We start from the raw sequence: 24,455 nt of genomic DNA on the forward strand, positions 1-24,455 counted from the left end.
TAGAAGTGAACTCTGGGAAATTTTGGCCTCGAGGACCAAGTCAGGGGTCCTATGTTTTGTGTCCTAAGATCAGCAAAGGAGGAGAGGTAGCAGATAACCAGAGATTCCACCTGGGGCCCCAGACGCTGAGGGTGCTGGCTTCTCCCAGCAGAGTCCCCTCTCTTCCCGACGGGCTCCCCTGTCAGGAAGCAAAGACAGACATGGATTCCTGATGAAGGTGACAGGAGATGGCTTCCCCGGGGCCGGGCTGACAGCTGATCTTCCCCCATCTCCTGGGAATCCTCTCTTTTCTACCATGCAAGATGCTCCACACTCACCTTGCCAGACAGGTGGCAAAAGCTGACTCAGGGACATGGGGCCCCCAGACGGGAAGGAGCCCGTTGCACTTAGTGTTGGCGTTCTGAAGGGCGGCACTTTCCCACTCTTCCCGGCCTCGAGCCAGCCTGGATTGGGAGGAGAGCAGGGACAAGCGACTGCTGGAATTAATCTGGCAACCAGGCACCTGGGCGCGCGGGGGTGGAGGAGGGTTTGCTGACACTAAGAAAGTGCTGGCCCGTGTGCCTGACTCTACAGAGAGGAGCAGCCGTTTGTAACCATGATGGTAAATGCCGACTTCACCGCCTCCAGTAAGCAAGGCTGCTCTCACCAGCCTTGGGCCAAAAGCCAAGTGTCTTTTCCAGATCATATGGCAGGAATGGCACTTGGGCCTGTATGGCTGAAGGTAGGACACCATACTTCACAGAGCCTAAGGAGCAGAATTAAAGCCTCAGGAGTGGCAGTCCCACCCCCTCCCAGTCCAGGGCCTCTGGAGAGCTGCCCGCTCCCCTGAAGTCACACAGGGCTAGAACCGAAGCACATGCAAGGGGAGGCCTAAGGAAGAAGCCACCCCGCAAGAGCCAGGCCCACCTGACGGCAGCCAGGTGGCAATCGTAGTGCACGATGTTGAAGTGGGACACGGTGCTGTAGCCCTGCTGTTTCCGGGGCTTGTTCTCCATCTCCTCTAAGGCTACCCGCTTGGTGAAGGTATAAATGCCCAGGACCTTGGTGGGCTGCAAAGATAACATAAAAAGGAGGAGAGGTGAAACTCCAAGGCAGGCTGTGAAAGGAGGTGAAGTAGAGCAGAGGGGCCCCGAGGGTCTACGATCCTAGGAAGGGATGCATTCAGTAAAGGGGGTGATGGTGAGCCCCTCAGTCTCCTGGTTAAGCACTTGGCTGGGCAGAGCCCCAGTGAAATGAGGGTTGTGGGGAGCAACTGGAATAAAGTGGCTGCTGCGAGACAGAAGGGCAGAAATGCGAGCCTGAACGGTCCCTTCCTTTTTGCTTCTTTTATCTGAAAATGAAGAATAAAGTGCCTTCTTGTTAAGTCACTTGTTTTTCAAAACTGACCAGAAATCTCCAAGGAGCCTGTGTCACAGCAGGACTTATAGGGCTTGTGGCCCAGGGTAGTGGCCCTTCAACAGGCTTGGGTGCTAAGTAATAAATTCAAGCTGGAGAGGAAGAGGGATGCCTTTTAGGCCTTTAGGGGAGCAAACTGGTCACTTGCTGTTCTGCTCCTTTTGGGTGTTAAATCAAGTTTGGTGGAGCCCAGAAAGCCAAGGTCCTGACCTTCTCCCCAGGTTATCTGAATATGGAAGCAGCATGATGTGTTTTTAAAAGCCCCAGGTCTGAAGTCAGAAAAGCCTGGGCTAGAACTCTGGCTCTGCTACATGAACTTTGTTTTCTCATCCATAAGTTAGGGCTTTTTACGGGTTTAAAGAAAAATTACCCAGTTTACATAAAGGCTCTGGGCACAGGGCCTGGCACACAGAAGGGACCCAGTGAGTGGTAGCTGTTGATGACGATGAAGACTACCGTTCAGATCAGTCTGCCTTCCCACCTTTAGAGAGGACAGCTGGCCCTAAGATACGAGCCTTGACTCTGGCCTAAGAACAAACAGGCCTCAGGCGAGGGAGGCCACCAGGCCCTTGGGCCCTTGGGACTGACCGCAAGCCTGCAGCCGTACCTGGAACTTGTACCCCTCCCTGCAGATGCAGCACGTGAGGCCCGGCTCCTCAATCAGCTCCTCCATCTGCTTCAGGAGCGCCGTCTTGGTCACGACCTGGCCCTTCTCATTGGTCTGTAAGGGGAACCCCAGGTGGCATGTCAGACAGGAATTTCCACGCACCCTCCCACTGCAGCTTGGGGACACGCAGGCACAGGGCTGACCTTCCACATACATGAAAAGGACTGCTGCACTGAAAGGAAATCTCTTTAGTTGGCTTCTAATGAGGGTAAAGACCCAGATTCTCCTGCTATTCTCTTCCTACAGGAACCACTGAAGCAGAGGAAACCATCCAGCTAGAACCCTGGCAAGTTGCCATTTGCCAACAAAGAAGCCCCCTTTCTTTGTGCCAGCAAGATCAACTCTCGGCTGCCAAGGGCTGTTGCAGCATGATTCATTTACTGTTCCCATGGGAGTTTTAAAACTGCTGACACTCAAGTTCGCTGGTCTAGAGAAGGCTCTCATAGGACCTCTGCCTCCTCCAAGGTAAGACAGTGAGAAGAGCACAGAGCCCTTCTTGTCCAACAGACCCAGGTTCAAACGCCTGTCAGTCACTTATTAGTTACGTGCCTTGGCCGATTTACTTCACCTCTCAGCCTCAATTAGTTCATCTGAAAAATGGGTATAAAATCAACCTCTTAGAAGCACATGAGGGCTTAAATACAATCTTACAAGGAAGCTGCCTAAGCACAGTGCCTGGCATATAGTAAATCCTTGATAAACAATGATAATCATCATTTTTAATGCTTCTGCGAACTTGTTAAGTCATTTAACCTCTGAGCCTCATCTGTATAGCAGAACAATGATAGTCACATATCTAAGGGTTGTCGGGAAGATGAAAGAAGGTGAAGCATCTAGCGCGGTGCCCAGTACACCGACCCCCTGCCCACAGCCTTCACCTTCACCATCCCCAACCCCAGCTCTGAAACCCCAGAGCACCCCAGATGACTGTGCCACAGGGTAGGCAAGAATGCGGGGACCCGGGCGTGGCTGTACCGTCATGCCCAGCGTGCCCAGAGCCTTCTGCCTCATGGCCATGGCCATGCGCTTCTTCTCGGCCCGGGTCTCCCTGCGGGCCGCGTCTATCTTCTTGTTTACGTCAGGGTGTTCCCGCAGCGCCTCCAGCAGGTTCTCTGCCAGGGTCCCAATGCCCTCATCGCTGGACACCTGCTCCAGTTTATGCAGGTTTGTGATGGAGTCGGTTCCGATCAGAACCTGTCAAGAAGGGACCAGAGAGATGAAGGCCTCCAATTATGTAAACAAGTGTTCTTCTCAGGAGCTTAAAGGTTTAAAAAATGTGCACAACCTCATGTCATCTGCTTGGTTTCAATCAGATCCTCTGATTTTACACCTCAAGAGATTCGGACAAATGGAGGAGGTTAGGCTCTGCCACCAACCTCTGACTAGTCACCACGCTCTTCAGTCTCCATAACCCTGTCTATAAAATGGGGGCAGGCCAGGGCCACCACGATGATTAAATCAGATGCCATATGTAAAGCGCTCAGCACAGTGAAAGTGAGAAGGGTGCAGATAAGAGTCCCTGGAGAAGCAGCACCTGATGAGGCCTCAGTGGTGAACTCAGCAACCACACCAAGCAAAGAAGGCCCTTGATGTTCACGGGGGCTGTGCTAAGTTCTTCATCTGCGTCCACCAAACCCAGGAGCACAGCAGTTTTCTCAACCTAGGGATTCCAGACGTACAACTACACGTGGGAGTGGGGATAAGAAAAAACTGAGAAAGAAATAGGTGTAAACAAAAACCTCCTGTGCTTAAAAATGCTGGCAGCTGCTACACGACAGCACCACACTATCCACAGGGGCGGGAGAACATCACAACTCTGAAGGCAGGGGAAATCTGCAAAAGCTCTCCAAGGGAGCTCATTGCAAAATCTGCACCACCCCATCACTGGTGAGCTGATGCCAGTTACCACACAGTTGACAATAAATCGAAAACAACAAAGCCAACTTGCAATGTGAAAGCTCAGCACTCAGCTCAGGTCACTCACTAGCTCATACATCTATTTTCACAGCAGGTACGCGTCCACTTCATACCTCAGCGAAATGACAGGCTATCTCTCGTCTCATGCTCCTCAACACTGAACTCGTAGTTCAACTGCCTACGGAATATTCCACGGGTCCCCTAGACTTAACATTCGGGCTGTTTACTGTGTGCACGTGTGTGCACGTGTGTGTACACGTGCGTGTGAAGCTCCTACCCTCCTGAGGCTTACACTCTAGTTAGGAGGACAGACCACACACTAATAATCTAACATCACAGACTCTCCTCCCCCTCACTCACTCCCAAACCTCCTAGTTCCCCACCTCTTTCAGTGGCACCACCACTCCCGTCACTCAGTCCAGATACGGAACGGAGTTCTTGCTTCACCCAGCTTCTTCACTGCCCACGTGCAATCAATCTCCAAATCCCATTTATTCCACCTCCCAGATCTCTGTCGAATCCATTCCCTGTCCACCTCACTAACTGGAGTTCAGCCGCCATGGCCTCTCACCTAGATCACAATAAAAGCCTGCCAACTGTTCTTCCCACCTCCCTTGTCACCTCCATCCAATTCATCCTCTAGGGTACGGCCAGGGGCACAACCCCCAGGAGACAATCCACGCTCTTCTCTGTGGGGCATGTGATGTGGACCCACGCTTACATCTCCAGTGCCAGCTCTTGCCATGTCTCACCTCCAATGCAACTGCTTTCAATTCCTGGAATGCTTTCAGCTCTCTCACCTCTGAGCCTCTGCGGGCACCCTATTCTCCTCTCAGAAATCCCCTTCCTTTTGACCCCTTCCACACTGCATTTACCCCCTGCTCTGTTATCACTATGTCCTCGGCTCTATCTTCCACCAGACAGTAAGCTCCCAGAGGGAGCTGTGACTGTCTCATCTGCCAACGTTGCCTCAACCTAGCGCAGCACAGGTACACGACAGGCACTACACAAATACGTGCTAAAAGAGAAGTGAATGGTCAGAAGTAGGAATGCCAAGTATGAATGCCAACAAATACGTGCTAAAAGAGAAGTGAATGATCAGAAGTATGAATGCCAAGTATCTAACTAGATGAAGCCTTGTTTTTAAAAAAGAATTCAATTTAGTAACTAAGAATAAGCATGGAATCCACTGACCTGAGTTCTCAGGTCAATGTGTTGCCACTGACCAAATGACAATTCTGTCCCTTGATTTATCCACATTCAAAATAAAGATGTTACAAGGATAGGGGGGAAAAAAAAGTGAAAACTCTTATGTAGGAAGAATTATCCATAAGATGTAGTAATTATGACTATTTCCACTGAACTGAACAAAAGTTGAGAACTGTAGTTATCTGAGTGAGACATATGGAAGAACCTTTACTGTAGCCAATTAACCACATTTTTGGAATGAGTTATCAGAACAGATCACTAAATGAGAACGTGGAACTATACTCAAGATAGACGGCTCTAAACAACAACCAAAAAATGCAGCCCCGAGGACTCTCAAAACTCAACATTGAAAAAACAAACAATACTACTAGAAAATGGGCAAAAAATATGAACATACATTTCACTGAAGCAGACAGACAGATGAAAGACATGAAAAGATGTGCAGTGAGTGTCATTATCCATTAGAGAAAACAAATTAAAACCACGAGACATCACTCTACGTCTATCAGCATGGCTGAAACACCACCAAATGCTGGCGAGGATGCAGATAAAGCGGACCACTCACACCCTGCCAATGGGAATGTAAAGTGGTGCAGCCACTCTAGAAAACAGTTTGGCAGTTTCTTGTAAAACAAAATAATGCAACTACTACACAAGCCAGTGACTGCAGTCTTGGGCATTTACCCCAAAGAAATGGAAACTTACACAAAAACCTGCACGTGAACATTCACAGCTGCTTTATTCACAGCAGCCTCAAAATGGCAACAACCCAGACGCCCTTTAATGGGTGATGGTTAAACGGGTCACGGTGAACCCCCCGCCGTGGACACTTCTCAGCAGTAAGAAGGAACAAACGACTAATACAGACAACGACCAGGACAAACCGCCAAAAAGTTATGCTTTGTTCACAAAGCCAATCCCCAAAGGTTACATGCTTTATGATTCCATTTAGTATACAACATTCTTGACAGGACAAAATTACACAGATGGAAAACAGATCAGTGGTTGCCAGGGCAGGTGGATGTGGCTGTAAAAGGATAGGGACTTCCCTGGTGGCACAGCGGTTAAGGATCCGCCTGCCAATGCAGGGAACACGGGTTCGAGCCCTGGTCCGGGAAGATCCCATATGCCGCGGAGCAACTAAGCCCATGTGCCGCAACTACTGAGCCTGCACTCTAGAGGCCACGAGCCACAACTACTGAGCCCACACACCACAACTACTAAAGCCTGCACGCCTAGAGCCCGTGCTCCACAACAAGAGAAGCCACCGCAATGAGAAGCCCGCGCACCGCAACGAAGAGTAGCCCCCGCTCGCCGCAACTAGAGAAAGCCCGCGCGCAGCAATGAAGACCCAACGCAGCCAAATAAATAAATAAATATATAAAAAGGACAAGAAGAGGGATCCCTGCGGTAAGGAAACGGTCCCGAATCTTGACTGCATGGACGTCAATATCCTGGCTGTGATAATTTCCTACAGTTTTGCAAGGTGTTCCCATTGAGAGAAACTAAGTAATGGGTACGCACAACGTCTCTGTATTATTGCTTAACAACTGCGTGTAAATCTACAATAATCTCAAAATAAAAAGTTTAATTAAAAAAACAAATCCAGACTGGCCACCTGTCTGGGCCAATTAGGGTTTGTGAGAGTAACAGATACCTCAGCCCAGTGACTATCAGGAACAAGCAACACAGCAGACAGGGTTGGGCCTCCCTGAGAACCAAGTTTTCGGCTGCCTGGGGCAGAGCAGGAAATGGTAGGGATGGCATTACAAATGTCCCAGGGACTACGGCCAGAAATCGAAACTCTTTTACCCTCTGGCCAGCCACACCCTCACAACTGCTGCTCAGCTAAGCCGTGAGATAAAGAAGCCCCACATAAGAATGAGTTGAATGAGGAAATCACAAATGTAACTTAATCCTTTCTGCACACAGAGAGATGAACCAGATGACTTCTGAGAGTCCTTCTACCCTGGGAGTCTTATATATTAGGGCAACTCCCATCTCAAGGCTAATCAAGGTGGTTACCTTCACTCAGTCGTGGCAGATGAGGAGAGAGGGTGTGGTTCCCTCACATGACGTGTCCTGCTCTAGAATAAGGCCCACGTGCATGCTGGTTACTCACCTGGGTGGCAGGGTGCTGCATGGCCAGCCCCCGAAGAAGTCTCAAAATAAACGGCAGGGCTGGGCGAGACAAAAACTTTTTCCAGATGTCAGCATCCAAACTGCAAAGCAGAGAGAGGCTTATGAGCAGGCCAGAGAAGCAAAGGCCACCTAGAAACCGGCTGTTGATTCTGGCTTGTTTAGATGTGACCCTACAAGCGTACCATAAAGAATCACAAAGGACCACCCAACTCAGCTGAGAAACCAGATAGAAGTGAGTCCTCGGAACAGAAACCAACAAACTGCCATCCTTTCCCACAGCCCCAAGGGCTGCATGGTCACCTTGATAGTTTCCAGAAGGGGAGGGAGACCCCAAGGAAGGCGGAGGGATGCCAAGATGATAAAGGAGAAAAGGAACTAGAAAGAGGGGAAGGAAAGCAGCCCCTCTCATAGAGGTGCTGCTTACTTCTTGGCACTGGGAATGTGCTTTTTCATATAGTCAAGTGCATTCTGGGTGATTCCCTTCTGGAGAATCAGATCCTTCAGCTGATGCCCATTGCTGTTGTTCTTGATGCCAGCTGCGATTTTACAGAAGCAGTCCAGGAAGACTTTATCGTCGCCACTGTGATCTTCATCATACCTAGGAGGAAAGAGCAAAGACCCTGAGAGTGTGAAAGGAGGAACAAAAGCTGATCACGTCCTTTTCTTGGTTGACAATCTTCAGTGGCCTATAGGATCAAGTCTAAACTCCTGAGCATAACATAAAGACCCTTCTCATCTGGCTCCTGCCACGCTCCCCTAACTCCCAACCCCCTCTTGCATTTTCATGCTTTTGCACACGTGACTCCCTCCAGCTTGTCATATCCCCTTCCCATGTCACCAACCACTTCTCCTTCTCTGCCTCACCAGGTGCTACTTTAACACAATGTATTTTACTTTTTGCCTCCCCAGTTAGACCAAGCCCCTTAAAGGCCAGACTAGCACACAAAAATCTAATAGAAACTCAGGTGATTCTTCCTTAGTCTCACAGAACTAGTTCAGGGTTTCCACGGGGACTCTCGTTTAGCTGTCTGAAATCTAAGCAACATACTTATCAAAGCTGCAGTATGGTTTGAACCGCTCCACCAAGATCTGCATTTTCTCCACCTCCCCAAAGGAAAGGTATGGGATGATGCGAAGCAGGCCCTGGAGCACGCTAGGGTTGGAGCGAACAAAGGTGCTATTGATCTGGTCCAAGAGCATCACGAGTTGATCTTTGTCACCCGTCAGGAGGAGGTTGCCCTGCAGTAGGAGAGAGGACGGGAGGCCGAATAATAAGGTCGGGACTTCGGCTGCAGCCAGCATCTGGCCCTTAAAGGTCATCCATTTCCATCAGAGCCATCGGAAGCAGCCCTAGAAGAACAGTGTCTCAGCACTTCCTGGGGAATAATCAACAGTGTGAGTTCTACCTCATAAATTAGTTTCTAAGTTTCTGCGGTGGCTCTGTTAATAGTCTCAGGTGGTCAAAATATACCAACACAATCTTCCCCTCCCTCAAGAGAATGCAGGCTGCCTGGTATTCATTTGGTCGTATCTCTAGCCAAACCATCAACACCAGCAGGAACAGAGGAATGCATGGGTGTGCTGAGTGGAGAGAAACTGAACTGGGAGCTGCAGACCTGAGTTCCAGGCCTCCAACTGTACAGTAACCGACTATATGATATCGAACGGCTCACTTCATCTCTCTGGGCTTGGAGCTTCCTCAACTGTGGATTGAGGGGTTGGACTAAGGCCCTTGTCTATCAACTGGAACAGCCAGCTTTGTTTCCTCTGAATCCAGATTTCAGGCTTTAACGTAATGATGTCACCATGAGCTGGGCAGGTTCAATCATTCTTGGTTGACACAGCTAGACACAAACAAGCCAGTGGCTGGCAATGAGACAATGTCTGCGGGTGGACAGACTGGGCTCCACTCACCTTGTCCTCACTCAGCGGCTCAGCGTTGGACTCATCCAGAATGATCTCCATAATGCTAAGCACCTGCTCGGCCACAGCCGCACCACCACTGTCCTTGCTTTCTTGCTCAGCGACCAGGGCCTGCAGGAGAAGGAGGCCCAGTCACTCTAGGGATAGACCATAACCACTCACTGCTCATGGGATCTGCTCCTCAAGGATGTTCTTCGTGGCCTTACATTCTGGAAATTCTGTGCCTGTGTGTGTGTGAGTGCACGTACATGCATGGAGAGACAGGCAGTGTGTGGGTTTCTGAGGACAGTGAAAACGACGTTTTGGTTCCTTTCTGGTTGCCCTGAGGTGAGTGGCACTACTTTCCCATTGGGGTGCAGTCTGGACTGGTGTAGGGACTAACTTCCTCTTGCTTCTGATCTGAATTCAGGAAAGAAACAAGGAAGCTCTTGGGTGTCATGGCAGCAGCACGGGGTGAGCCAGCAGGAGGATAAGGAACAGCCTGAATAATTCAAGCCTCTGTGCCCATCAGTTAGACAGATGAAGGGCTTGAAAAGGCCACAAATCCATTTCATTTGAGCCCAGAAGTGAGATGTCTTTCCCCCACCCAGGACTTCCCCCACCGAGGCTCATTCTTTGTCTTTTGCAGCCCACACTCTTTACCAGGTTGAGAGTCCCCAGCATGACATTCAAAGTGTTCATTTCCAGCTTGACCAGCTGTTGCCGGTTGACTTTCACCTTCACGCAGTAACTGAATAATTTCAGCAGCACCTGACAAGAAAAGCCAGTCAAAACCCATGAGACCATCTGAGAGTGAAGACATGGGGACAAGCAGGAAAGAAATGTCCATGAGGGGTTGTGTACGATCAGCAGATACTCCTGCTGAAATACAGAGGACAGTGAAGTTTCCTTAAGAAGACATGATACGGTGGCTGGGCTCTCCTGTCAGGCTTGCATCTCAACAGCAATGTTCTCCAGCAGCAGCTCCCGTGGGCTGGGTATATATATCTGCCGTCTCTAAAACTATGGCAGGGACACTAATTCCTCGTGGAATAGGTGATGCTCTGTTGTCTTGGGGCAAATGCCAGCACTAACTCAGACTCTGAACTAATAACAGTAAACAGAAAGATCCCATGGCCCATGGGAGCTCAGAACCATGTAGCTCATTGAAAACATGGGTACAATGATGTATGTTCTCATGTTCCCTGGAGGTGAAAACAATAGTGTAATATGTATGGTGCCTTTAGAACCCTCTACTCTTCCCTAATGAGATAGTTGGATGAATAACCAAACAAAATCCTACAAAAAATTAAAGAGTTACTTACAAAATCCATTTTAAAAAGCAGTAATAATAATAATTGACACAAGTGCAGTTTTCTGGGGAAAAACAATTAGACATTGGTTCCACAGGTGACTAAAGAAATATAGCAGAAGGCTTGCTATCACACTGGTTTTTCGGGAGGAGTCGGCAGGGAAGAGGGGAGTGGGGGAGGGGGCCTAAAGTGTAGAGAGGGCCAAGGAAGCTGTCAGGTCCTTCCCTCACTTGCACTGGTCCACGGCACCATGCTGCCGCCTAGGGTTAAATGGCAGGGGTCACAAGCTTCTGTCCATGGGGGCCTCTCCCACCTCGCTGCCTCCAACTCACTGTTAGAAGGTGGCGTCCCTGCTTGAAGTCTTTGATCCCTGCCAGTCTGTTAAGCATGCATTCCAGGCCCTCACACTGGGCCATCACACCAGCCATCTTATACACTTCTTCTTCATCTTCTTCTTCATCTGGGAGAAAAGGGAAGCCAAGCAAAAATGGAGGTGAAGACGGGAATAAAGCACAGCCCTCGTCCAGGCCGGTGGCTACTTCCCCTTTCCGTATCTCCACTAAAGAACATAGCCAATAAAAGGGGTCAGTATTGGATATCAAACTTCACTGTCTCACTCCTAGTAACTTTTTTTAAAGTTTCAAGTCACTTAAAATTGTTTACTCAAATATGTGAAAATACAAGCACTACAACCACTAAAGAAAACAACAAAAACAAAAACCCTAAATAAGAGGCCCTGAACACTCGTTTGTTGCTCGTGGCACTTCCCCCAGCCCCGCCACGGCCCCAGAGGTATCTGAACCGGGCCACTGATAACCGCGTTTTTCCTCAGCCAGAGGAGTAATCCCCCCTCAATTCTGAACAGAATTACGAGAGAGCATTTGCCCAGACTGCCCCCAAGCCCCAGGACGTGAACTGCTGCTCAGCGCTCCCAGTCCTCAAACCCAGCGTGCAGCGGCGTCTGTGGGAAGGGCCGTACCCGTGGTGGAGTCCAGGGACTCGATAAACTCCTCGGTGGCGTCGCCCAGCAGCCCCCGCATCCGGTAAACAATCCTCATGGGCTCTCCCTGAGCAGACAGAGTTGGAGAAATGTGCTTGTGAACAGGCCCAGAAAATGCAAAGGACTCGACACCTGGTCTTGCTTAATGCTTCAGCAGTGTGGACAACTTCTATTTCTCTACAGGGTCTTAACCACAAAATCTAGAATCCAGATGCACTACAATTCACTTAGCGGAAAGAAAGCTCATTTTATTTAAGGTCTACTATAGGCCAGGAATTGTGTGAAGCATTTTACAGACACTACCTCACTTAATTTCATTAAAACTATGTAATAACTACAACAACTAGTATTTATTGTTTTTACTCTGTGCTAAGCCCTATGCTAATTGGGCACTTTATATTATCCTTTTATACAAGGTTACGCAGCTTGTTCAAATTTATCCAGCTATAAGCCCAGTTCTGTTTCCAAGCCTGTGCCTCTTTCAGGAGTATAAAGTCTCTCTAATCAATAGGGACCACTACTCAAGGGATCAGGACGAGGGAAGTCAATTAGATCAAAGGGCTGCGATTCAAGTCTCAGGAATCAAAAGCAAGAAAACAGAATACACCAATCTTTGCCTAGGGAGATCCTGAGGTCTTCATATAACCCCACAGCAAGGAGAGGATTCATCCAAATTTCCTCAAGCTAAACCTACAACCTGAGAGAATGACCAGAAATAAGTCTTGTAAATTAGAAGATTCCAGCAACTTTCCTAAACTGGAGGATCATGAGACTTCACTCTCCGCCAGGTACCAGCTTAGGCACTCTAGCGCACGTAGTATTACCCTCATTTTGGAGGTGAGAAACGGAGGCTTAAAGTCACATTCTAGCAAATTAAGTGGGAGAGCAGGTACCATACTAATTCAAGCTGCCTGCCTCTAAGCCATGCTCAGCTTCAGGAGACGAAACCCTGGAGGGAGAGAACCTGTCAGGCCAGGTCCCAGAGCATTTCCAGCTGTGGAAGCCCAGTGGGAACTAGGAGAGGGGACAGCCTTAGACCATGGGCAGAAAGAGAGAGACACAGAAAACAGACCCTTGTCTGTAGCTGAAGAAATGGGATGCTTATCAGGGAAATGGGGGATAAAGTAAAAAGGGAAGCTGATGAAGGCCCGGATAAAAAGGTGCCACAAACTCTGGACTTTGCCAGAAGAACCCCTTGGTGGATTAAGCACATTAATGGGAGGGACAAATGATCCCCAACTTCTTGCCTCCTGGTTCAAAAGGGGAGGCTGACGATGTATATTCTTTGGGTTCCATACCACCATTTACAAGGGCGCCCAGAGAAGCTTGGTCTTAATGTTTTAGGTGCATCAGGGATTAAATCTGTATGGTTGTTTTGATGCTAAAATGTCAGTGACAAGATGCAGTGGAAGGAGGAGTCTTCTGTGTGTCCCTCTGCCAACAGTGCCGTATCTACCCAAATGGCAGTAGACCAACAACACACACTGACCAGGATTCCCAGCACAGTGGGAGAACAAAAAAGAGGGGAGCAAAAATATGTAACAAATTGAAGGCCAAAATGTACTAATAGTACACTACCAGTTTAGTTTCTTAAACCCTACAGAAATATTTGGGACTAAGTATAGAAAAGTTCACTGTGCTTCACTGGTACACTAGTTTGCTGTAATTCAATTACTTAGTTGATTCATTTATTAAAAATCCCCCTAACAGAGAGAAGAAAGGGAAGGAGAGAAAGAAATGGAGAGGAAGGAGACAGTGAGATAGGAAAGGAAGGAACAGAGGAGAGAGATTAATAAAAGAGGAGGGAGGGGGGAAGTGGAATATCTGACTTTTATAAGCGGACAAATGGTACTGAGGTGGCCAAAAGGACCACAGCGCCATGCTTCCTTCATTTCCCTTTTCCACTCCTTCAGAACAACTGCCTTTTGAGTCTCAATTTCCCAACTAGTAAAATAAAAACTATGCTCCTCGACACAGTACTGGAAAATGTTCTGAAAAGTGAGCAAGCCCATAATAGTTGAGATTAATCTCAGTCAAGAGGTGTCCACTCTTTTTTTTTTTTTAGAAATTCACGGTCTTTTATTTATTTATTTATTTATTTATTTATTTATGACTGTGTTGAGTCTTCGTTTCTGTGCGAGGGCTTTCTCTAGTTGCGGCAACTGGGGACCACTCTTCATCGCGGTGCGCGGGCCTCTCACCATCGCGGCCTCTCTTGTTGCGGAGCACAGGCTCCAGACGCGCAGGCTCAGTAACTGTGGCTCACGGGCCCAGTTGCTCCGCGGCATGTGGGATCTTCCCAGACCAGGGCTCGGACCCGTGTCCCCTGCATTGGCAGGCAGATTCTCAACCACTGCGCCACCAGGGAAGCCCCAAGAGGTGTCCACTCTTGACAGCCCTCCCCATCACCGAGCTTCCTCAGACTTTGCCCGGCCCGGCTGCACGGCCAGGAAACGCTCACCCCTCCTGAAGCTCCTCTCCCCTCACCAGTAAGCTGCCTCACAAGGAGGACAAGGTGACCGGTTTTCTCCACACCAACACTGACAGGGGAAGTAAAGGTCCTTACATGCTGCTACCAGCTGGGCAAGTGACGATGAACAACGGCTCTTCCTAGCACAAGCCTGCAAGTCAAACCACACCTCCAAGCAAGAAAACAAGCACATACCTCATTCGTGGTACACCAGACCTTCTTGTAAACCTCGGCCACAGGAAGGTCCAAACTAATGATTTTATTGTTCACTAGAAGCTGAACAGAAAAGAAAATGAGGCTGTTATTTGGAAATAATTGTAAGGCAAGTAAATTTCAAGATCAAAGGGTGCTTTATGGCATAATGTCTGTGCGACAAGAACCTATCGACTCTCCCTCTCTAAAAAATGCACGTGTGCGCAACACACAGAATTTTGTGCACAAGTTCAGGGGTTACAAACAGCTTTAACCCAAACCATGGACTCCAGGTTAAGAAACTGCTGAGGACCTTCTCCTATCCTGAATCCATTTCAGCTCAGCACCAAAGAAGACAATTTTCTCTATTTCACCAACATGCTTTTCACCATGTATACGATAACGCCCGACCCTAGTGTTGTCTGCCAGAAGGTACCAGATACAGGGCCAGAAATCTGCACAGGGGCTAAAGTGCCAGTATTTAGGGAGCTTAATTAATTTGGAATCCCTGCGAAGCTTCTGCCACAGCAACAAGAACAATAAAAGCCTGTGCCATGACAAGCAACAGTCACCAACCATTTGCTTACCACATGCCAGGCAGTGGGCAGAGCCCTTTACAGGTAATTACCCTGAACACCAGGTGGGGTAGGTAGGTGGAGATCCTTAGCCTGCATTTACAGAGGCCCAGTGTTAATCAGCTCCTGAGGGAAAGGAACCCTAACCATGACAGTGGTGTCCTGTGCTTGTTACCTCCATTCCACTATCATCCTCCAGGAGAGCCACCAGGTCACAGTCCTGGCAAATCTTGTTCTTTATATCCCTCATGAGTGGCCCAATGCCTGGCTCATTGCTGCTGTACGGGTTCCCAGGCATCCTGCCCTGTAAGAAGTCTTCTTGTTGGGGATCCTTCTCCAGGGTCACAAAGAACTCAGTGACTTCATTCTCCTCCTAAAGGACAGAGAGAAGGAAGCAGCGGAAGGGATGGCATAAATATACATGCAAAGGGATGGCAGAGACCTTTCTTGATTTAGACCACGCTACCTTGCTCACGGACACTCTGAGGAAAACACACCAAACTCATCCAGCCCCTTACACATTTAAAGACATAAAGGATAAGAAGCTCAGAGGTGATTCAAAAAATCCAAATAGCCTTAAATATCAAGCATCTTCTCTGAAACTTAAGGGGAGATTAGAAGGGAAAGCCTAACAAAATAAGCAGATGAGGAGTGACCCATGAAAGCTGGATTAGTGACACGAGGGGAGACAGGGCTCTCCTCCTGCTCGTCTCATGTGATGCCAACCAATCTGGGGCCAGATGACTTTGTCCCTGGTGACCCTCCAGTCAAGGAAAGGGTCTTCTCTGTATTATACAATATTCAGGCACGCCCAACCCCACTGATCTCTCATCATTAACTGACGATGCCGGTGTTCTTCATTCTTCCTCAGTAACAGGAGGGGATCTTTGGATCATACTATGCTTCTATATAGTTCAGGCTATGGAAACAAATACACAGGCATCCATGCGTGCACAAAACGTGGGCAGGGAAAGATGGAAGAGGGTGAAAATTTCCTTACGCCCTAGCTCAGTGTTGCTTTTTTCATAGCATATTGGATTAATACCAGGATTTGGGCAATGGGAGGTTAGACCTAGCTCAAAAAGAAAGATTGATTTTGACTTTGAATCTAGAAAATGAGACCAAGGAAGGTCTTTAGATTTCCCCCCAGGTGGAACGGGAATATCACGGGGTTGCTTCTGTTTTACGTGCGGCGCTTCCTAAAACACTGCCTGAACGGGCCACCGCTGGTAAGATTACCCATGACTATAATGAATCACCAAGCGGCTTCATGGAGAAATGGCTCATGCTGACACCCCGAGAGCCACGGGAAGCACCCCTGCTTATGCTTACAGGATAGATGATGCTGCAGAGCCTCTCAAAGATGAAGACAGGAGTCCGGTAGTCATCCAGATTGTAGCGCTTGGCTGTCTCAATGCACACGGCCATGAAAGCCTTGGTTTCCGATTCTGTACCTACCAGAAATCAGTGTGGCCAAGTCAGTTAGGAAAGAGCTTCACACACGGAAACTAAGATGAGACTTTAAATGAAGTTCCGTCACTGACAGATTCTTTCTGCCTAGCAAGTCTTGAAATGTCCTATGTGGCAATATCAGTATTTCAACTGGAAATCTGAAGCTGACTGATTCTTATACTCGGACCACATTCCATTTGAAAGCCTTAATACCCAAGTCAACACAGACCATCACAGTTAGTTGTGCACACGTCTTGCTCCCTCTGGGAATTATAACCTTGCATCCTCTTGCCCAAAATAGGTACCCAAAAATGTCAAATAATGATCCTAACTGTATTCCAGTCAAATCAAAAGGAAGTTATAGTTTTCAGTTTCATTCTAAAAGGTTAAGTAGATTGCCCTCTATAAATGAAAGAGATAAACTTCAAGTCATATATGCAAGTACTGTAATAACGCTCTTGAAAAGGGTCCAGTTGACAAGGTCACAAACCAGCTCAGCAAGACAGCTGAAAATGGCACCAGAAGGACCTCCATGCCTGGCAATACAGCAGACTATGTCCCCTGACCTACTTTCCACTCCTCCACTTAAAAACAATTTAAAATACTGAATAAAAAGGTATCAGTGAACTGCCACACTAGCAAAGAAAGCCACAGCCCCCGAAATTAAGAAAAATTGGGAACCCAGGGAGGTTAGCAAAGCACTGAGGCGAATTTTTGCCATGAGCTTTCATTTCCATAACCTGCCAGGACCTGAGAGCTGGATACAAAGCCCCAAATCTGCCAAGGTGGAGAATCTGGCAGGAACCACCCCGCTATACACATACATGTAAATCTGGTACCCCAAAAGAGCTACATCTTTGGTATAAGGGTCAACTAAAAATAACTCTCCCTTCCCCCCAAGCAAATCAATGAAAGGACATTGTCTTCCCTCAAAATGCGGCACTGAGTAGAGGGGGAAAAAAAAATCTCCTCTGAGAACTCATAACAAGCTGTCCCTCACAGGGGTTTGTGGCTCAAACTATCTAGGAGGTCTGAAAAATCTAAGGTCAGAACTTTGTTGAAGGCGGCCCTGGGGTGGCTGCACCCTGAGATGCCTCACAGAAGCGGTTACAAATCTTCTCTGGAAAAACCCACCTTTGACTTGGGTCCTGAAGAATTTCCACAGATAAACCCTCAAAACACGAGCTCATGGTCAAAAAAAAATCACAAAATGCAAAAAGATTTAAGGCACCATAAGCAAGAGCCAGAAAAACAAACAACAGAATTAAATCAATAAATACTTCAAAATTTTAGAATCATCAGACACAGAAATAAGTTTGCTATGCTGAAAGATTATAAAAGGAGTAGGAAATGTCAGTAAAAAACCAGAGACTATAAAATCTATACAGAACTGCAAGAATTCAATGGGTAGATTAAAAAGATAACAGAGTGAAGAAAAAATTAATGAACTGAATGACACGGTATAGGATGGAAGACATTATCCAAAATCAGCATAAAGATACAATGAGATGGACATTATGAAAGAGAGAGGAAGACACAGGGATGACAGAGTGAGAGTGGAGCTCCACAAGGACAAGGAAAACGAATAGAGCAGAGGCAACTGAAGAGATGATGGCTGAGAATCTTCCAGAACCAATGAAAGGCACCAACATGAGAACTTTTGACCTCTTCCTGCACTATGAGCTCAATATAAAAAGTCCAAACTGGGAACTCCCTGGCGGTCCAGTGGTTAGGACTCTGCGCTTCCACTGCGGGGGGCAAGGGTTCGATCCCTGGTCGGGGAACTAAGATCCCGCAAGCTACGTGGCGCAGCCAATATAAAATAAGTCCCAACTGACTGAGGCCAGCTCTGGAATTTTACAACCCCAAGAACCAATAGTCTCAAGGGAAATTTCTTCTCCTTCTTTCCTTGAATGTGAGGAGATGTTTGCTGCCCCTGCTCTGGCTCTGAGGAAGCTGGGGAAATCAGACCAGTATACCTAAGTGGAGCCAGAAGGGACATGGGAATCTCGGGCTGTAGGCTGCTGGGTGGTGCTACCTGTGGTCATGTCCTCCAGCATCTCCAGCAGCATGTCCTGGGTCTCGTCAATCAGCTTGGTCCTCTGCACCACCAGCTTCCGCAAGCACAGGTATCCATTCAGCACAGTACCCACCAAGCGACTTTTAAAGTGCCTTTTGATGGATTCCACCTCCACGAAGGAGGAAAGAAGGCCTGTGGGGACAGGAAAAAGTTGCTGTAAGAGTTCTGAATGAGAATTAAGCAAAGAAGGCTTAATTCATCCTCAAAAGATGACGAGCAACTCAAAAGCAGGGAAACACTATCTTTGTGCTTGGCATGGGGCATGCTCAATGATGTGAACTGGTCAATAGCCAACAGATGCTCAAAGACGTAAAGCCATCCCTGAGGAGAAAAACGCAGACCTTAAAAGTGCAGTGTGGTCAACATGAGAGAGAAGAGAGTCAACCACAGCACCCAAGGAACTAAGGGTCAGTCCCCAAACTATACCCAGGGTGCCCTAAAGGAAGGGCTGGGAGGCTCTCTCTACCTGTGAGACTTTTGAGGGCATAGCCCTGCTGCAGATCAGTGCTCAGGGTGGCCTCCTCCAGGGCCAACAAGCGGGCTATTTCCTAAATAGGACAATAAGCACAGTTAGTGTGACAGCACTGCCAGCGACACTGGTCCAAGAACTGGCAGCACCGTCTTTTTATTCTAATGCTCTCTCAAGCTGAACCTTTGCAGAACTCCTTTCCAAGAAGCCAAGGACAATTGCAATGACGTTAAGGGACTGCTTAAAAATGGAGAACAGTCAATGTGACCCCAACAGACTGCATATCCTCATGATGAACACAATGAAGTCACAGAAGTACCACACGCAGACCTCGGAAATACTGCAGGTTCAGTTCCAGACCACTGCAATAAAGCGATAATTGCAATAAAGCGAGTCACACAAATTTGTTTGTTTTTCCCCATGAATATAAAACTCATGTCTACACTCGACTGTAATCTAGTAAGTGTGCAATAGCATATGTCTAAAAAAACAGTGTATATACCTTAATTAAAAAATAATGTTGGGCTTCCCTGGTGGCGCAGTGGTTGGGAGTCTGCCTGCCAGTGCAGGGGACGCGGGTTCGGACCCTGGTCTGGGAGGATCCCACATGACGCGGAGCATCTGGGCCCGTGAGCCACAATTACTGAGCCTGCGCGTCTGGAGCCTGTGCTCCGCAACAAGAGAGGCCGCGATAATGAGAGGCCCCGCGCACCGCGATGAAGAGTGGCCCTCACTTGCCACAACTAGAGAAAGCCCTCGCACAGAAACGAAGACCCAACACAGCCATAAATAAATAAAATAAATAAAATAGTGTTTAAAAAAAAAAAAAAAAAGACCTTCATTTAAAAAAATAATAATAATAATAATGTTGTTGGAAAAATGGCGCTGATAGTCTTACTTGATGCAGCGTTGCCACAAACCTTCAATTTATAAAAAACCCACAGTCACCTATAAAGTGCAATAAGGCAAGATACGCCTGCATTTTCAACAAATGTTTCTTCTTGGCATAAAAGAACACCACAAAGTTCACGCAGAGAAAGAGAACAATGAAAGCAGAGCTAGGGAAAGGGGCTCTGCTGGGCTGGGTGAGACGGAGGTACCTTGGTGATGAGGTTGCCCACGTAGGGCAGGACTCCTCGAGCTGCCAGGTAGACTTTCCAGTGAGCTGAAGTGATGAGCTTCTGGTAGAGCGCCAGGTACTCAGCGGCACACTCCCCGGCCACGCTCAACTCGTCCAGGTAACTGCCGTGGGGAGACAGGCACTGAGCGAGAACTCAGACAGCTGCAACAGCCTAACAGCCCCTCTTCGCCCCTTCCATCTTTCATGCCTCTGCTGTCCTCCACTCCCTCTTCCGTGGAAGGAAGGGGGTGGGGCGAGAAAGCCCCAAACTCCCCACTCGGGAACTCCTCACACTTGGGGAAAGCTCAAGAGCACACAACAGGGAATGCAATGCAACAAACTATACACGTTTGGAACAATAAAGCACCAAAATATGAATGGCGGTTATTGGGGCAGCACGAGTATGGTTGTGATTGAGTCACTCACAAGGTAAGTTTATCAGAGTTTAGTGGCCAATAATGTGGGCTTTGGAATTAGACTGCCTGGATTCAAAGCTTGCCTTCCAGTAGACAAGTTAATTAACCACTTTAAGCCCAGGTAAGGATTAAATGAGGCAATGCATGCCAAGCATTTATAAGCTCATAAGATCTCAAAATTACTAGCTGCTGAAATTCTGCTGCTCTATCACCACCACCACCACTACTACTACCACTACCACTACAATTCACCTTTTTAGAACTTTTTTGTTTCTGTGGTCTTCTACAAGGAATGAGATAGTTATAGAGCACAGGTGTGCCTCCAGTCACCCTGATCTATGGATTCCCCTGGGAAAGCGGGAAGGGCTCAAGATGAAGTCCAACCACCCTGCCCATCCCACTCTCAAATGGTACCTGGTGAGGAGGTCGAGGACCTGCTGCTTGCGGCTGGGAATGGTGGCCAGAGCTTCCACGATGGTACAGGCCGCCTGCCGTGCAGCCTGCGTCGCGGGAGTAAAGAGCACCTGCGGGGTATGGACAGAAGCCCTGGCTCAACTAACAGCCTCTCACCAGGCCCCGCAGGGCACAGTCAACTGCCACCCATCCAGAGGAAGTCCTCTGAGTACCTCTCTAGGAAAGGTTAAAGGTAAAAATCACCAGCTAACACAAGATCAGACTGCTGCAGACTGGTAAAGAGGCTGCCTAAGAGCCACCTTCTTCACGGAGATTTTCTCCATCAAGTACTTTGGAAAATGTACCCAAGATGACTGAAGTAGGAAAAAAGACAAGCAGGTATTCTCCTTAGCAAAGACATCTACAATTCTATTTTGGGGACAGCTACACAGTGAACACTTACATTTAATGTAGACCAGTTATTTATGTTATGAACCAATGGACAAATGAATTCTCTAAAATATAATTACTTTAATCTTTAAGAACATTAGCTGAAGAGGAAGAGGACAGCAGAAGATATGAAAGGTGGAAGGGGAAAGGGGAGGACAGGCACTGAGGCTCGGGTCCATTCAGTGGTCAGGGGGGAGAGCAGAGATCACGAGCTTGATGAGAAGGCGGAAAGAGTTCTGTTTCGGCCAGTCCACCACACTGGCGGCGGCAACCAAGAACCTCTACCTATGTGAAAGGAAGCAAGAATAACAAAGAGAAAGAAGAGAAAGCAGAGCAGACAAGTGGGGAGGAGCAGAAACACCCTGCTCGGGATCTGAGGCCAGCGCAGCAGGGCGAGGGGCCCAGGGGACGGTCACTCACTTGCCGCAGCCAGTTGTTGTGGCCCAGCTTGAGATCCAAGGGGGAGGTCCTCTTCCCCCGCCGACTCAGGAACTGCTTCCACCGCCACACGTACTTCTCAGTCAAATAGAGATGGCGGAGTTCTGATTTGCTGGGGGACTTCCCGTTGCCATCGATCCCTGGCAGGCAAAGGGGTGCAGGGAGAGGTAAGGAGAAGAAAGGGACAGAAAAGGGGGGATTGTGGGGCTGCTGGGATGGGGTAGGAATGACCGATTTCTCAAGTCTTGAAGAGACAGACACACCTCTGATAGGAAGACACTTCTTCCAGGCTTCATAGGATGCCTTGGGGTCTCTCTTGAGCCAGAGCTGAGCCTGGGCATGGATCTCATTGCAGTATGGCTTAACTGTGGTAAGGGCCTCGACAGGAACATCCTGCAGGAGGAAAGCGGACAAGGTGAGAGAGCTTGGGGGCACATCTGAGCCACAGCTGCAATACAATAGCACTGGCACCCCAAGGGGACATATGCAAAGGCAAGAAGACCAGAAGGATCAACATTCGTATCTTTCATGCCCCTTATGTGTTCCTTTAAAGCATTTTGATCCAATTTAGTAGTAGCATCTCCATGCTGAGCTTAGGGTCACTGACTTTGACTGTGCAGAATAAAGTGTAACTGGTTTCCTGCAGACAGTCTTATAGCCACATATACTAATTCCTATCCCCAGGCTGATTTGTAGTTTCCCAAACATAAATCTTCAAGGGGTCACTAAGCAGCCTCCAGAATTTAAAGAGCCATAACTAATCCCAAGGAGCCTACACAGCAGAGCCCCAGGACTCTGGGTTCTCAAACTTTTTGGCCTCAGGACCCCATTACTCTTGAAAATTACTGACTCCAAAGAGTTCTTGTGTGGGTAGCTCTCTCCATCAATATGTACCTATTAAAAATTAAGGTTCAGCAATTCTTAAAATATTTATTAATTCATTTAAAAGTAAGAATAAATCCATTACCTGGCAACCTAAATAACATTTTTTATATTTTCCAAAACAAAAATAATCTAGAGAAAGGAGTTGCACTGCTTTATATTTTTGAAACTGTTTAAAGACTGCCTTAATAAGACAGCTGGATTGTTATACCTGCTTCTGAGTTCAAACTGTTGTGATATGTTGTGTCAGCTGAAGTACTCACACAGATATTTAGTTGGAAACAAGAATATTTTAATAGGTTTTTCAATTAATTGCAGATTTTTTCTTTGATGCTAAACCAAAATTTAACAAATTACAGGTTCTTAAAGACTGGCTAGAATGTGGAATCTGAAACCAATCAATAAACGTTTCATATTCCATTCCACTAAAATTCATCATTTACTCTCACTGATTCGGTAACATGTACTAGTCATTTGGAAAATACTGGTTCAATGAGTTACGTCAATTCTTCTTTAAGTGACCAGCTCACTTTATTCACTTTTTTTTTTTTTTTTTTTAAGGATTTTCTTATTTATTTATTTATTTATTTATTTATTTATTTTTGGCTGTGTTGGGTCTTCGGTTCGTGCGAGGGCTTTCTCCAGTTGCGGCAAGCGGGGGCCACTCTTCATCGCGGTGCGGGGACCGCCCTTCATCGCGGTGCGCGGGCCTTTCTCTATCGCGGCCCCTCCCGTCGCGGGGCACAGGCTCCAGACGCGCAGGCTCAGCAATTGTGGCTCACGGGCCCAGCTGCTCCGTGGCATGTGGGATCTTCCCAGACCAGGGCTCGAACCCGTGTCCCCTGCATTAGCAGGCAGATTCTCAACCACTGCGCCACCAGGGAAGCCCACTTTATTCACTTTTTAAGAAAATGTCTACCAAACACCCGATTCTGAACAACCACAATTTGCCCATCAGCCCTCCTTTCAAGCACTAACGGGATTCCATGAAAAAAGCAGCTGGTTCAGCTTGCAGCGCAGTCACACAAGTGCTTTTCCCCAGGACAACCGCTGTGCTGCAGCGCGCCAGGGCACTATCTCTGGGCCTCGCACATTGTCTTGCTGAATATTAAAAAGATTAGCTGGGCTTCCCTGGTGGCGCAGTGGTTAAGAATCTGCCTGCCGATGCAGGGGACACAGGTTCGAGCTCTGGTCCGGGAAGATCCCACATGCCGCAGAGCAACAAAGCCCGGGCGCCACAACTACTGAGCCTGCGCTCTAGAGCCCACGAGCCACAACTCCTGAAGCCCACGTGACTAGAGTCCATGCTCCGCAACAAGAGAAGCCACCGCAATGAGAAGCCCGCGCACCGCAACGAAGAGTAGCCCCCGCTCGCCGCAACTAGAGAAAGCCCACGCACAGCAACAAAGATCCAACGCAGCTATAAATAAATAAATAAATAAATATTTAAAAATCATTAAAAAAAAAAAAAAAGATTAGCACTCAGGAGTCAAGATTTACTAAAATTAACCTGCGATGCTTGATCAAGCACGCTCTAGAGTGAAAGTGCACGGCAGGGAAGAGCGCTGCTCTGAGTGGAGCTGGGCCCACAGCCTCTTCGTGCTAAGGCTCCAGTGGCCTCACCATCACTGACTTGGCACCATCAGCACAAATGCCACAAAACAGTGAAGAGGGCAAATCACGTCTTAGGGTAATTATGAAAATAATGTTGACCTCACAGATTCCCTGGGAGTCTTGGGAACACCCAGGGATCTATCTATGAGCCAAACTTTGAGAACTGCTGCTCTCTCTAGGCTAAAACTAAGCAAAATGTGAGGCTTCAGTGCTCTGAGAGTAAGAACCCTGTGGAAATCTTTTACCTCACACTGTGGGAAAAATGACAGTTACGTGGGGATGAGGTTCCTCTTTTCAATCAAGAACCAATTTTTATTTGCTGAGACTTAGCTCTGAGGGGAAGTAAACCTTCATCAAAG

General features: G+C 47.8%; 1 protein-coding gene across 8 annotated transcripts in view; it reads right to left on the bottom strand.

The window, feature by feature from the left end:
- The window catches only part of UBR4 (ubiquitin protein ligase E3 component n-recognin 4), a 129,979-nt gene that overhangs the window by 10,886 nt on the left and 94,638 nt on the right, over positions 1 to 24,455 (bottom strand). For all 8 annotated transcript variants that reach the window (XM_028164698.2, XM_028164693.2, XM_028164695.2 and 5 more), the window contains 20 exons: positions 21,864 to 21,993; positions 21,583 to 21,740; positions 20,734 to 20,843; positions 19,884 to 20,025; positions 18,781 to 18,862; positions 18,273 to 18,446; positions 16,115 to 16,236; positions 14,958 to 15,155; positions 14,211 to 14,291; positions 11,525 to 11,612; positions 10,878 to 11,005; positions 9,896 to 10,003; positions 9,245 to 9,364; positions 8,379 to 8,569; positions 7,755 to 7,928; positions 7,311 to 7,410; positions 3,038 to 3,256; positions 2,003 to 2,116; positions 907 to 1,049; positions 318 to 443 (listed from right to left, as the gene is read on the bottom strand). In XM_028164698.2, the coding sequence (XP_028020499.2) occupies positions 318 to 443; positions 907 to 1,049; positions 2,003 to 2,116; positions 3,038 to 3,256; positions 7,311 to 7,410; positions 7,755 to 7,928; positions 8,379 to 8,569; positions 9,245 to 9,364; positions 9,896 to 10,003; positions 10,878 to 11,005; positions 11,525 to 11,612; positions 14,211 to 14,291; positions 14,958 to 15,155; positions 16,115 to 16,236; positions 18,273 to 18,446; positions 18,781 to 18,862; positions 19,884 to 20,025; positions 20,734 to 20,843; positions 21,583 to 21,740; positions 21,864 to 21,993 (2,708 nt within the window). The remainder of the gene's footprint in view (positions 1 to 317; positions 444 to 906; positions 1,050 to 2,002; positions 2,117 to 3,037; positions 3,257 to 7,310; positions 7,411 to 7,754; positions 7,929 to 8,378; positions 8,570 to 9,244; positions 9,365 to 9,895; positions 10,004 to 10,877; positions 11,006 to 11,524; positions 11,613 to 14,210; positions 14,292 to 14,957; positions 15,156 to 16,114; positions 16,237 to 18,272; positions 18,447 to 18,780; positions 18,863 to 19,883; positions 20,026 to 20,733; positions 20,844 to 21,582; positions 21,741 to 21,863; positions 21,994 to 24,455) is intronic.

The sequence above is a fragment of the Balaenoptera acutorostrata genome, chromosome 1, assembly GCF_949987535.1.
Source record: "Balaenoptera acutorostrata chromosome 1, mBalAcu1.1, whole genome shotgun sequence".
Classification (NCBI taxonomy): Eukaryota; Metazoa; Chordata; class Mammalia; order Artiodactyla; family Balaenopteridae; genus Balaenoptera; species Balaenoptera acutorostrata.